This window comes from Heptranchias perlo, chromosome 24 (genome assembly GCF_035084215.1).
Source record: "Heptranchias perlo isolate sHepPer1 chromosome 24, sHepPer1.hap1, whole genome shotgun sequence".
In the NCBI taxonomy this organism is placed as follows: domain Eukaryota; kingdom Metazoa; phylum Chordata; class Chondrichthyes; order Hexanchiformes; family Hexanchidae; genus Heptranchias; species Heptranchias perlo.
Genome location: NC_090348.1, coordinates 36,243,916 through 36,257,164, shown reverse-complemented (window position 1 = coordinate 36,257,164; position 13,249 = coordinate 36,243,916). Strand labels below are relative to the sequence as shown.

General features: G+C 49.6%; 2 protein-coding genes across 2 annotated transcripts in view; one reads left to right on the top strand and one right to left on the bottom strand.

Annotated features, from left to right (window-relative positions):
- Window positions 1-3,313, bottom strand: part of rbm17 (RNA binding motif protein 17) — a 39,395-nt gene extending 36,082 nt beyond the window's left edge. The window contains exon 1 of the mRNA XM_068005093.1: window positions 3,207-3,313. The gene's annotated coding sequence lies outside the window, so the exon portion shown is untranslated. The remainder of the gene's footprint in view (window positions 1-3,206) is intronic.
- A 1,415-nt stretch (window positions 3,314-4,728) lies between these two features.
- On the top strand, window positions 4,729-11,385 carry echdc3 (enoyl CoA hydratase domain containing 3). Its single transcript, XM_068005092.1, has 5 exons — window positions 4,729-4,959; window positions 7,274-7,395; window positions 8,393-8,490; window positions 9,280-9,480; window positions 10,831-11,385. The coding sequence occupies exons 1-5, from the start codon at window positions 4,766-4,768 to the stop codon at window positions 11,161-11,163; spliced, it is 948 nt and encodes a 315-aa protein (XP_067861193.1). The 5' UTR covers window positions 4,729-4,765; the 3' UTR covers window positions 11,164-11,385.
- The last annotated feature ends 1,864 nt before the right edge of the window (window positions 11,386-13,249 follow it).

The following is a 13,249-nucleotide window of genomic DNA, read 5'->3' as shown; positions in this document are numbered from 1 at the left end:
TGATGGGGGGGATTGATGGGAGGAAGGTGGATTGAGGGGGGGATTGATGGGAGGAAGGTGGATTGAGGGGGGGATTGATGGGAGGAAGGTGGATGGAGGGGGGGATTGATGGGAGGAAGGTGGATGGAGGGGGGGATTGATGGGAGGAAGGTGGATTGAGGGGGGGATTGATGGGAGGAAGGTGGATGGAGGGGGGGATTGATGGGAGGAAGGTGGATGGAGGGGGGATTGATGGGAGGAAGGTGGATGGAGGGGGGATTGATGGGAGGAAGGTGGATGGAGGGGGATTGATGGGAGGAAGGTGGATTGAGGGGGGGATTGATGGGAGGAAGGTGGATGGAGGGGGGGGATTGATGGGAGGAAGGTGGATGGGGAGAAATTGATGGGAGGAAGGTGGACTGAGGTGGGGGGGGGGGTTGATGGGAGAAAGGTGGATTGAGGGGGGGGATTGATGGGAGGAAGGTGGATGGAGGGGGGGTTGATTGGGGGGAGGGGGGGTTGATTGGGGGGGGGGGTTGATTGGGGGGGGGGGTTGATTGGGGGGGGGGGCTGAGTGGGGGGGGGGGCTGAGTGGGGGGGGGGCTGAGTGGGGGGGGGCTGAGTGGGGGGGGGGGGCTGAGTGGGGGGGGGGGCTGAGTGGGGGGGGGGCTGAGTGGGGGGGGGGCTGAGTGGGGGGGGGGCTGAGTGGGGGGGGGGGGGGCTGAGTGGGGGGGGGGGGCTGAGTGGGGGGGGGGCTGAGTGGGGGGGGGGCTGAGTGGGGGGGGGGGCTGAGTGGGGGGGGGGTTGAGTGGGGGGGGGTTGAGTGGGGGGGGGGGGTTGAGTGGGGGGGGGGGGGTTGAGTGGGGGGGGGGGTTGAGTGGGGGAAGATGGATGGAGGTGGGGGGATTGATGGAAGGAGGTGGGGGGATTGATGGAAGGAGGTGGGGGGATTGATGGAAGGAGGTGGGGGGATTGATGGAAGGAGGTGGGGGGATTGATGGAAGGAGGTGGGGGGATTGATGGAAGGAGGTGGGGGGATTGATGGAAGGAGGTGGGGGGATTGATGGAAGGAGGTGGGGGGATTGATGGAAGGAGGTGGGGGGATTGATGGAAGGAGGTGGGGGGATTGATGGAAGGAGGTGGGGGGATTGATGGAAGGAGGTGGGGGGATTGATGGAAGGAGGTGGGGGGATTGATGGAAGGAGGTGGGGGGATTGATGGAAGGAGGTGGGGGGATTGATGGAAGGAGGTGGGGGGATTGATGGAAGGAGGTGGGGGGATTGATGGAAGGAGGTGGGGGGATTGATGGAAGGAGGTGGGGGGATTGATGGAAGGAGGTGGGGGGATTGATGGAAGGAGGTGGGGGGATTGATGGAAGGAGGTGGGGGGATTGATGGAAGGAGGTGGGGGGATTGATGGAAGGAGGTGGGGGGATTGATGGAAGGAGGTGGGGGGATTGATGGAAGGAGGTGAGGGGATTGATGGAAGGAGGTGGGGGGATTGATGGAAGGAGGTGGGGGGATTGATGGAAGGAGGTGGGGTGGATTGATGGAAGGAGGTGGGGGGATTGATGGAAGGAGGTGGGGGGATTGATGGAAGGAGGTGGGGGGATTGATGGAAGGAGGTGGAGGGATTGATGGAAGGAGGTGGGGGGATTGATGGAAGGAGGTGGGGGGATTGATGGAAGGAGGTGGGGTGGATTGATGGAAGGAGGTGGGGTGGATTGAGGGGAGGAAGGTGGATTGAGGTGGGGGGATTGAGGGGAGGAAGGTGGATGGAGGTGGGGGGATGGAGGGGAGGGGAGGAAGGGGGATGGAGGGGAGGGGAGGGAGATGGATGGGAGGTGGGGGGATTGATGGGAGGTGGGGGGATTGAGGGGATTGATGGGGGGATTGAGGGGATTGATGGGGGGATTGAGGGGATTGATGGGGGGATTGAGGGGATTGATGGGGGGATTGAGGGGATTGATGGGGGGATTGAGGGGATTGATGGGGGGATTGAGGGGATTGATGGGGGGATTGAGGGGATTGAGGGGGGGGGTGGATTGAGGGGGGGGGTGGATTGAGGGGGGGGGGTGGATTGAGGGGGGGGTGGATTGAGGGGGGGGTGGATTGAGGGGGGGGTGGATTGAGGGGGGGGTGGATTGAGGGGGGGGTGGATTGAGGGGGGGGTGGATTGAGGGGGGGGTGGATTGAGGGGGGGGTGGATTGAGGGGGGGGGTGGATTGAGGGGGGGGGTGGAGATTGAGGGGGGGGGTGGAGATTGAGGGGGGGGGTGGAGATTGAGGGGGGGTGGAGATTGAGGTGGGGGGGAGATTGAGGTGGGGGGGAGATTGAGGTGGGGGGGAGATTGAGGTGGGGGGGAGATTGAGGTGGGGGGGAGATTGAGGTGGGGGGGAGATTGAGGTGGGGGGGAGATTGAGGTGGGGGGGGGGAGATTGAGGTGGGGGGGGGGGAGATTGAGGTGGGGGGGGGGGAGATTGAGGTGGGGGGGGGGGGAGATTGAGGTGGGGGGGGGGGGGAGATTGAGGTGGGGGGGGGGGGAGATTGAGGTGGGGGGGGGGGGAGATTGAGGTGGGGGGGGGGGAGATTGAGGTGGGGGGGGGGAGATTGAGGTGGGGGGGGGGGAGATTGAGGTGGGGGGGGGAGATTGAGGTGGGGGGGGGAGATTGAGGTGGGGGGGAGATTGAGGTGGGGGGGGGTGGGGGGGGGATTGAGGTGGGGGGGGAATTGAGGGGAGGAAGGTGGATTGAGGGGGGATTGAGGGGAGGAAGGTGGATTGAGGGGGGATTGAGGGGAGGAAGGTGGATTGGGGAGGAAGGTGGATTGGGGAGGAAGGTGGATTGCGGGGGGGGGGGTTGAGGGGAGGAAGGTGGATTGAGGGGGGGGGGTTGAGGGGAGGAAGGTGGATTGCGGGGGGGGGGGGTTGAGGGGAGGAAGGTGGATTGGGGGGGGGGGGGGAGGAAGGGGAAGGTGGGGGAGGAAGGGGAAGGTTGAAGTTGACTGTCCCCATCGAGCTCAGGCTCCACTAATAATTCAATAACCAACCACCGAGTCCCGGCGGGAGACCGATTTTTGTTTAATTTAAGCAGTAAACCGGCTGGATCCGGGAAGTTGGAGGGTGAGGCCTGAAGCCCGCCGCTAAATTAGAAGGCGGTGCGCCGTGACGCGCGGGGCTCCCTTCCCCTCTACCCGTCGGGCGGCCGTTGCTCGGCGCGAGCTCCTTACCTGCCACCAGACGGACATGAGGTGCGAGCGGTTTAAATAAAGTTTGTCGGTTTTTTTTTTGGGGGGGGGGGGCGTCTCTCGCGCGCACCGTGAGCGAGGCGATCAATCGAAGCCCGAAGAGTCCGTCGGCATCAGAGCTCCGGGGGGAAACACAAAGCGGCCTGCACCAGTCGGCAGGGTCTGTCTCACTGTTGCTGATATACAACTTCCATCACCTCCCAATCGTCCACTCATCTGGGTTTCCAGTTTTATTTTAGTTTAGTTTCACTCCTAAAAAATGTATTTTACTTCGTTCCCTTCTCTCCTGAAAGTGTCAGCTCTTTGCTAGAGTGCAGCTGGTCCCTCACCCATAAGGAAGGGAGAAAGAACAAGTTTGCATTTATATGGCGCCTTTCACCACCTCAGGATGTCCCAAAGCGCTTTACAGCCAATTAAGTACTTTTTTTAAAAAGTGTAGTTACTGTTATAATGTAGAAAATGTGGCAGCCAGACTGTGAACAGCAAGCTGTTTTTCATGTGTCCACCTTGTCAGTGAGTGTTCATGGCAATTTGACTGTGGTAGGCATTACAGCCAATCCTGCCTTCATCCGAGATACCTGCACTTCCAGCAGGGGTCACTTATAGCAATCAAGAGTGAGAACTGTGTTGATTTTGACTTCTTTAACCCAGGGGCACCACAGAGGCCAATTGTTCCACCAGTACCACCTACCCAGCTGAAAGAAAGAGGAAAGACTTGCATTTATATAACACCTGTCATGTCCTCAGGACATCCCAAAGCACTTTACAGCCAATTAAGTAATTTTTATTTGAAGTGTAGTCACTATTGTAATGTAGGAAACATGGCAGCCAATTTGCACACAGCAAGGTCCCACAAACAGCAATGAGATAATGACCAGATAATCTGTCTTAGTGATGTTGGTTGAGGGATAAATATTGGCCAGGGCACAGGAAGAACTCCCCTACTCTTCTTCGAAATAGCACCATGGGATCTTTTACATCTGCCGGAGCGGGCAGACAGGGCCTCGGTTTAATGTCTTATCCAAAAGACGGCACCTCCAACAGTGCAGCACTCCCCTCAGTATTGTAGTTAGATTTTGTACTCAAGTCCCTAGAGTGGGACTATGAACCCACAACCTTCTAACTCAGAGAGCAAGAATGCTACCACTGAGCCACAGCTGAAGTGAACTAGCCAAGGATTGAACCTGGTACCATCCTGATGTGTGGCTCAGGATATTAAAATTTTAAAATATTATTGCTATCAACATTTGGGAAAGTGTTAGAAGTGAGATTTTCTAATGGTGAAAAAATGAAACACACTGGAAGTCCATTTAAACAAAAAGCTATTTTATTTTTTATAGAGTGAGATATTATCAAAGTAGGTTAAACACAAAAGATTGTAATTTACAATGAAACAACATTTACGAAAGGATGCAAACAAAAAGTGAACAATCTTAGGGTTGCACAGCAACAAGCATAGCCACTTAGGTGGAACTTTAAATTTGAGTTTCCGGTTGTGTTGGGGCTGGTGTATTGTGTGGACAGAGGTATCTGCAAACACAATGGGCTGTATGGTTGCAGCTGGAAAGTGTTTCGGAAAAATGAGACACTTTACAAGACCCACGGTTCAGCTTTTGCAGGAGCGGCATAAGGTTAAAAACGTACCTCTTGTTTATGCCCAAACTCAATTTGCCAGTGGAACAATTCAGCCGAAATATGATAAACTGACAGTCAGAACTCAGCAGAATGGGATCAGGTCGGTATGGGCCCAGACTGGCTGATTCAGCAGCTTCAGCTTTTAATTTACTGCAAACCTTAAATTCCAGAAAATGAGCATGTCCCCAGGTTCAGTTGGTTGTTCTTTTTAAGGTGACTTTGGGGCCAAGGAGGCAGGAATGACAGCTTGACCTTTTATAGTGCCTTTCATAGAACAGAAGGGGGGCAGGGGCAGAGCTTGAAAGACTGGAGCAGGAATTGAGAACGAATTTAGGGAGGTGACTAAGAACATCACTTAAAGAAGTAGGTTTTGACAATGGGAAAGAGATAGCAAAGCAGAGAGATTTAAGGGAGAGAGTTCAAGAGTCAGGGCTGTTATTGAAGGCTCGGCCACCGATGGTGGGAGAGGGGCACATTTTAGGCCAGAACGTGGGCTTGGAACAGACTGCATATGAAAGGAGCAGAAAGGCTGTGGAGAGATTTGAAAAATGATTTTGAAGTAATTGTGCTGCGATTCAGGGAGCTTCACGGTATTTATACTAACAAAAATGATTTTCTTCTGTTCTCAATTTTTTTTTTGTCAAAATAAATCCGTTGTAATACTAGATTTCAACCTGTATCAGCGACCAATGTGATGTCTGTCTGTCTGCCTGCCTGTCTCTCTCGTTTCACTAGAGGCCCATGGTTGCAGTGTGTCAGTACAATGGATGATTCTATATCGGGTCTGTTACCCCAACATAACACCAATATCACCACCCCCCATCTCCACCCGCTCTAACCTCCCACATAAGGTTCAATCTTCAGGTAATGGTACAAATTACAAACATTGCTATTAAAGCAATTTGTTAAATCAAACAGGAACAATAGAATACCATTGTGTATTGCTCAATTCCATTTATACTTAACAGAAGAAAGTCTGGAGCGAGTCCAGCCTGCAACTTCCACTCCTCCTGGCCGTAGGCTCCTATGCATCAATGCTCTTTGGTTTTCCTTCATTGGTAACAGAGCTCTCAGCCATCTAGATCTTACCCTCCAGACCTCCCTCCCCAAACCTTTTTGCCTTGGTAGTCTCCTCTAAACCAATCTTTTCAACCATATTGTCACAGAAACACAGAAAGCCGAAGGCTGGAAAAGACCAGCCGAGTCTGTCGTCCTACTTTAGTCTGTCTTCCTACTGTCCTAACAGTTGTATCCTAGGGATCGATGTGCAATGCAGAGAAGCAAAGCCAGGTGTCATTGGCATACATACAGAAAATGACCTTGTGCTTCCAGATGATGTCTGGGTGATAAATGATGAAGAGATGGGACCAAGGTTGGAGCCCAAGGATACACTGGAGATGTATGAGCATAAGAAGGGAAAGTTGACTGGCTTAAAAAAAATCTCTCCTCCTCCCCGACTTATGCTGGGTTAGGGTTCTGCTAGTGCCAGCTATCCTCTTAATTCCTCACCACAAGTGGGCATTCTCCTCATGTGAACCTAGCCAGATATTGTCGGCAGGTTATTCAACTGTGAAGAGCATTCCAGCCACACCTGATCCTGTCCTCACCTGACGTCCACACATGCACACATTCCAGCAGGAGTCACTGGATTGAACCAGAAGTGGGAAACCGATTAGAGTTTCCCAATTGCCACCTCAGGTGAGGTCACCTTAACTCAGCACAGTCAAGGGATTGAACCTGGGACCCTCCTCTCTGTATGACTCAGCAGAAGATAAGGTTCTGCACCTACCTTTCAGCTGGGACTACTCAAATAGCGGAACTCAGGTAGCAGCTGGCCAGTGCCCTCAAACTCCTTGTCCTCTCACACCTCTGCCATCTCCATGTCTGCAGTTCCTGTGCGATTCACACGACAATGCATTTGTGTGAAATTGCTCTTCGCTGTTTTAACGAAAGTTAATGCCTCTGTTAAAATAGCATTCAAATGCATTAATACATTTATAGGTAATAATGGACAGTGCAATTTCAGTTGTTTCTGCCCTTGTACATTGGTCAAGGATTAATAATTTCGGGTGTAATGTTAAACACATAGGGGGTCATTTTGAACTTCATTACCTGGCAGAGCAGATCTGCCATTGTAGAACCTGTCCGATTTATATTTCCATTGAAACCAATAGGATGAAAATCGGCGAGTTCTATAACAAGCGGCAATCCGTTCTGCCAGTTCACCGCCCAGCCGGTGAAGTTGAAGATTACCCTCTAAGCTCCAGGCTAACATTTTTGGTAAGTACACCTCCAAACTAATCGAGCTCCCCTCAGTAAACCATTGGGAGAGCTAAGAATATCTTTACATGTAAGTGCTGTACAGATAACTGTATGCTAACTTTTTTTGCTGAAAAAGGTTGTCTTCTGTTTAGGACTATCATTCTGAATAACCCAAAGAAGCGGAATGCCTTATCACTGGGCATGTTAGAATCTCTGCGCACAGACCTCCTCCATGAAGCAGAAAGCAGTGACCTCCGAGTTATCATTATTGCAGGTAATTCCAGCTTGGTTTTAGGATTTAATAAAGTTGAATGGATCTACTTAGATCACGGTCAGGCTCAAATGGTTAATTTGCAGTGCAGTGTGAAACTTGGCCAGAAAGGACCCAGATTCAGTCCCTGGTTTGTGCTGAGATAGATGATCTCATCTACAGCAGCAATTGAGATGCTATGAAAAGCCACACTGCCCCCGGGTTATGGGGTGGAAAATCAGCTCGGGCTCCTACTGATTGCTATCCAGCAACTGCTGCTGAAAAGCGTGGCTTTACTGGACGTCAGGTGTGGGCAAGGTCAGGTTGGCCTGCAAGTTGCTGACATTCACTGTCAAGGCTCAGACATGGAAAATAGGGACAGTATCAGAAGGTGGGTAGTGATGATGGAACTGTATCCCAGGGAGGAGTCAGCTCCTTCTGGAGAGGAGAGATGGAAAAAAGGACAGCGAATTGAGTTATGAGGAAAAGTTAGTCTTGAAAGGAGGCAAAAGAGAGTGGACTTTATAGAGCTTTACAAGATCCTAAGTGGAATAGAACTGGTTAATCCTGACTGCTGCTTCATGTTAAATCACTATTGGAGGTTAAGGGGACATAGGTACAAATTGGTAAAAGGCAACATTTGTTCACACAAAGAATGAAAACCTGAAATGGTCTTCCAGATTGGGTAGCACAGGCAAAAACCTGTGGAGTTATTCAAGAATCAGTCAGATGCTGTGACGGGGGCATTGTAAGTTCTTTTTTGGAAGGATGAGCTAAATGGGCCGAATGGCCTCCCTTATCTGTGTGAACAGCTGAGGCCTGGGAATAGGTTCTCTGCCTTTACACTCTCAGCCAGGATTCGTGTGTGACTTGTGGAGACCAAAGAGTACGAAAGGGAAGAAAACAATAATACCTGCTTAGAAAGGAATAAGTTAATATAAGCTATTTTTTCTTTATTCTAAATGAAACATTGCCATCATATTTCTGTTTGAGGCTTATCCTGTGTGATTCATGTGTACAGCTGAAGGGCCCGTATTTTCATCTGGCCATGATCTCAAGGAACTGACCTCCACTCAAGGATGGGATCACCATGCTAAGGTGTTTACAGTCTGCACTGAAGTAAGCTGATCAATTTGTATTCAGACGCAAACTGAACTCAGTTCAGTACTTAAAGCATTGGATAACAACAATAACAACTTGCATTTATACAGCGCCTTTAACATAGTAAAACAGCCCGAGGCGCTTCACAGGAGCATTATCAAACAAAATTTGACACCAAGCCACGTAGGGAGATATTAGGACAGGTGACTTGGTCAAAGAGGTAGGTTTTAAGGAGCGTCTTAAGGGAGGAGAGAGGTTTAGGGAGGTAATTCCAGAGCTTAGGGCCTGGGCAGCTAAAGGCACGGCCGCCAATGGTGGAGTGATGAAAATCAGGGATAGAGAGCCTGAGAAGACAGTAATATTCTGAAGAGTTTGCGACAATGGCAAGAAGCACAAGTGTGAAGTTTTAGTGGTTTATTAATGAGATCTCAACTTAGTATTTATCTGTCTTGGAACAAAAGCCATACAATAGATGGCTCAACCTTTCATTGCCTCAACCAACCATTGGCCTAGCTGGCTAAGGCAGTGAGGAGCTGAACTATACAGACCCCTAGTGGGACGGGAGCGGGCTCAACTGTGATGCCCCCATGGTCAAATTGCCTGCTGACATTTACTGTCTAGACACACAAATGAAGAATGCCACTTGGAAGAGGTACTGGAGGACAATCAGTGCCTGTGAAACAATTACCCAGGAGGAGGCGGGGCATTCAGGAGAGGAGAAAGTTGCAGGAAAAAGGAAGGGGGGGAAAAATGAACTTGAATAAGGAGATTTTAGGAGCGTGACATCCCATTTTTTATAATTTGTAGGTCATGAGCCTGCTTCAGGACATCCCAGTGCCAGTTATTGCAAAAGTGAATGGTTTGGCCACAGCTGCTGGGTGCCAGCTTGTTGCTAGTTGTGACATCGCCGTGGTGTCAGACAAGTCGAAATTTGCTACTCCAGGAGTGAACGTCGGGCTCTTCTGTTCCACACCAGCCGTTGCAGTGGGACGATCAGTTCCTCGAAAGGTATATCGCTGTAACATTCCTGCCCGTTATTATTCCTGTAAAGATTACTGGAACCTGTTTGCACTGCAGTCAGTCTATATGATAAGCTAGAATAATACTTTATGAGGCCTGCGGAATACTTTCAATCACAAGTATATAACTCCCTACAATCTGGTAAACACTGCTGATCTATTATTTTACAAATTCTTAGAGGCTATAACCAAGGCCACTAGTTTATGGATTTCAGAAAATAAACGGTCGTAATCGCAGAATGCAATCCCCATAACACTGGAAACGGTTCTCGAATCCTATGTAATAAAAATGGAATTGACTTCTGCGAATGACCATAAACCAGTGGCCCTATTAATTATTGAAGCAACTCTTCAGCTCAGGTTCCTCCCTCTTTCCCTATAAAAAAATTTCCCTGTTGTAGTCTCCGTGTACCCTGAGCCATCCCAACCTAAGAGGGAGGGTTTGGCGATCTTACTCCCAAGCTGCCACTCCTGCTGTTGTGTATTTGGCTACAAAGAGGCACTCGAGCAGTTTGGGGAGACTCGTCCTCCTTCTTAATGGGTAATCACTTGTTTCTTACTCAAAGTTCCCCACACTGAGATCAGTAGCCGACAAGATGGGGAAACGTGAGCACAAATCAGTGGCTTACCATTCTGCAGAGTGGATGTGCAGCGCCAGTCTGCTGGGCTTATTTTAATTTATTACTTGTGTAACTGCTTTTCTGTGTCTCTGTAAACCTGCCCCACTCTGATATCTGCACTCTGTTGTAAAGTTAACTGCTTGTTTCCAGAGCTAAAAATGTATTGTTCACAGGAAGGTCCCAAGTACAATCCCTGGTTTGTGCCGAGTGAGGTGGTCTCAGTTGAAGAGACGCCTCAATGCCTCAGCGATCTTGGACCGGGGAGGGGGTGGAGAGATCACCCTGGGTTCCCACTCCCAATTGCGAATTGTTAGGGTGTACCATCAGGGGGTTAAAATTTCCACGGGCGGGTTCTTTGATCTCCCACAGCAACGTCTGCAGAAGAGCGACGGTTTCCGCCAAACTTAAGTCAGGAGATTGGGGGGAAAAAAACCCTGCGGAAATTCTAATCCCCAGGTGAGAACAGGATAAGGCTTGGTTGTGATGCCCCCCCCCCCAGCCAAATAGCCTGTTGACACTCACTGTCCTGATATATGGCCGCTTGTGTGAGATATTCGAGGGTGACCAGGGCCCATTGTACCGTACCCCAGCATGAGTCAACACCATCGGGAAAGGAGGGAAGAAAAGGGCAGAAAATTGGGGGAGAAAAGGATCTGTTAAAATGGTTTGCTTTTTTTTGCGCAAGTGCAGAAGATTTGAACTGGTTCTATTTGCAACAGGTTAGCTTAGAGATGCTGTTTACTGGCGAGCCGATTTCTGCCCAAGATGCACTACTGCACGGGCTGGTTAGCAGAGTGGTGCCCGAGGACAAGTTGGATGAAGAGACTATGAAAATTGCAAGCAAAATCTGTGAAACGAGCAGATATGTTGTGGCGCTAGGAAAAGCCACATTTTACAAGCAAATGGCCCAGAGTCGAAACGAGGCATATCAAATTACTGCACAGGTCATGGTGGAGAACCTGGCACTGAAGGACGGTCAGGAAGGAATCCAGTCCTTTGTCCAGAAGAGAAAACCTGTCTGGACACATTCCATAGAGAAGGCATACGAATGACGATGTTTGTTCTTTAGGTGCATGCAGTGATTTGCTAAGTGTTTGCACTTCATTTTGTAAAGGAAAGCACTGATATTAAGTCTAATTATAGATCTTTGTAAATTTGCTAATGTGAGATTGGATTCACTTCCGAGACTGTATTTGTTCTAGCTTGGAATCAATTGTAAATAGAAAATGGACATTATTAAAAATAAAGGAAAAATATAATTTGCTGCAGAATTACAATGCAAACACAAAGCAATTTTATGAAGTCACGCAACTGGGAGTCATAGAATCAGATAGCACAGGAGGAGGCCTTTCAGTCCATCATGCCTGTTCCGGCTCTTTGAAAGAGCTATCCAATTAGTCCCACTCCTCTGCTCTTTCCCCATAGCCCTGCAAATTTTTTCTTTTCAAGTATATATCTATTTCCCTTTTGAAAATTACTATTGAATCTGCTTCCACCACCCTTTCAGGCAGTGCATTCCAGATCATTACAACTCCCCGATTAGAGCTGGTGTCCCAGCTAGAAACCTAATTCATGTCCTAACGACATTGATTTGCCCGGTCCCTTTAATTTAATTAATTTCCAAAATTCTGCCTGTACTACTGAATACAGGTATGGTGAAAACATACACTAACTGAGTCTTGCTGGGGTACTTACAGTTCCATCGACACCAGTGGCCTTTCAGTATCTCACCACACTCACCATTCTTCATCTCTGGGACCCAAGACACTGAATGTTTGCAGGCTGTTTGACTGCGAGTGCCTCACAGCTGATCCTGATCTCCTGTCCTCTCCTGAGACAGCACAAGTACACTTTCCAGCAGGTTAACAGTTAAGGGTGGGAACACTGGGTGATTTTGTTTTCCCCCTCCCTAGCTCAGGGATGCAGAGGCTAGTTGGAGCACCACCTTTGCTGTCCTGTTTGCGAGCAGCTAACAGCACAGAATGAGACTTGAAATGGGGACCTTCTGATTTGTGTGGCTTAGTGAATCATAGAATGATACAGCACAGATGGAGGCCATTTGGCCCATTGTGCCTGTACTGACTCTTTGATAAAGCTATCCAATTAGTCCCACTCACCTGCCCTTTCCCCATAACCCTTTATCCAATTACCTTTTGAAAGTTATTATCAAATCTGCTCCCGCCCCCTTTTCAGGCAGTGCATTCCAGATCATAACAACTCACTGCATAAAAAAAAAATTCTCCTCATCTTGCCTCTGGTTCTTTTGCCAATTACCTCAAATCTGTGTCGTCTGGTTACTTACCCTCCTGCCAGTGTTAACTATTAGCTTTTAATTATTATTCTGCTGAGAATCAAAAAGTGATGCTGATGTCCCTGATGCTCAGTGAGTTTCACTAGTGTGTATAGTAGCTCAACTATGCAGACCAGGAAAGGCCAGGTTTGTTCCCCACTGTCTGCTGAATTAGCTTATCTTAGCTGAGGGCACTGGTGGCAATGCCATAATTGGCCTCAGCATCCATGGGTTACAGAAGAGAAATCAGCTGGGGTCTCTGCCACTGATCTCTACCAAGTAACCCTTTGTGAACGTACATGTGCGTGGATGTTGAGTGAGGACATGATCAGGCTCGGCCGTGATCCTCCTCCCCATGGTCATACAGTCTGTCAACGCTCACTGTCAATGTTCCCACATGAATAATGGTCACTTGGGTGAAGTATGGGACCATGGAACCATGTCCCAGCAAGGAGTCAACGCTTTCAGGCAAGGATGGGGAAAAATGGCAAAAAAAGGACTGATTTCCAAAGAGCTTCACATCTCCTCCATCCCTTGATCTCTGAAGAGCTTCACATCTCCTCCATCCAATGATCTCCGAAGAGCTTCACATCTCCTCGATCCCCTGATCTCCGAAGAGCTTCACATCTCCTCCGTCCCCTGATCTCAAGGGAGCTTCACATCTCCTCCATCCCCTGATATTGAGGGAGCTTCACGTCTCCTCCATCCCCTGAACTCAGGAGAGCTACACATTTCCTCCATCCCCAGATCTCCGAAGAGCTTCAAATCGCCTCCATTCCCCCATCTCCAAAGAGCTTCACATCTCCTCCATCCCCCGATCTTGAGGGAGCTTCACATCTCCTCCATCC

What these genes read in the sequence shown, in the direction of transcription:
- echdc3 (XM_068005092.1), top strand. Translation starts at nt 4,766, where the DNA reads ATGGGCTGTATGGTTGCAGCTGGAAAGTGTTTCGGAAAAATGAGACAC. An exon ending in TGTTTACAGTCTGCACTGAA is followed by an intron (nt 8,491 to 9,279) that starts GTAAGCTGATCA and finishes TATAATTTGTAG; the next exon opens with GTCATGAGCCTGCTTCAGGA. An exon ending in GACGATCAGTTCCTCGAAAG is followed by an intron (nt 9,481 to 10,830) that starts GTATATCGCTGT and finishes TATTTGCAACAG; the next exon opens with GTTAGCTTAGAGATGCTGTT.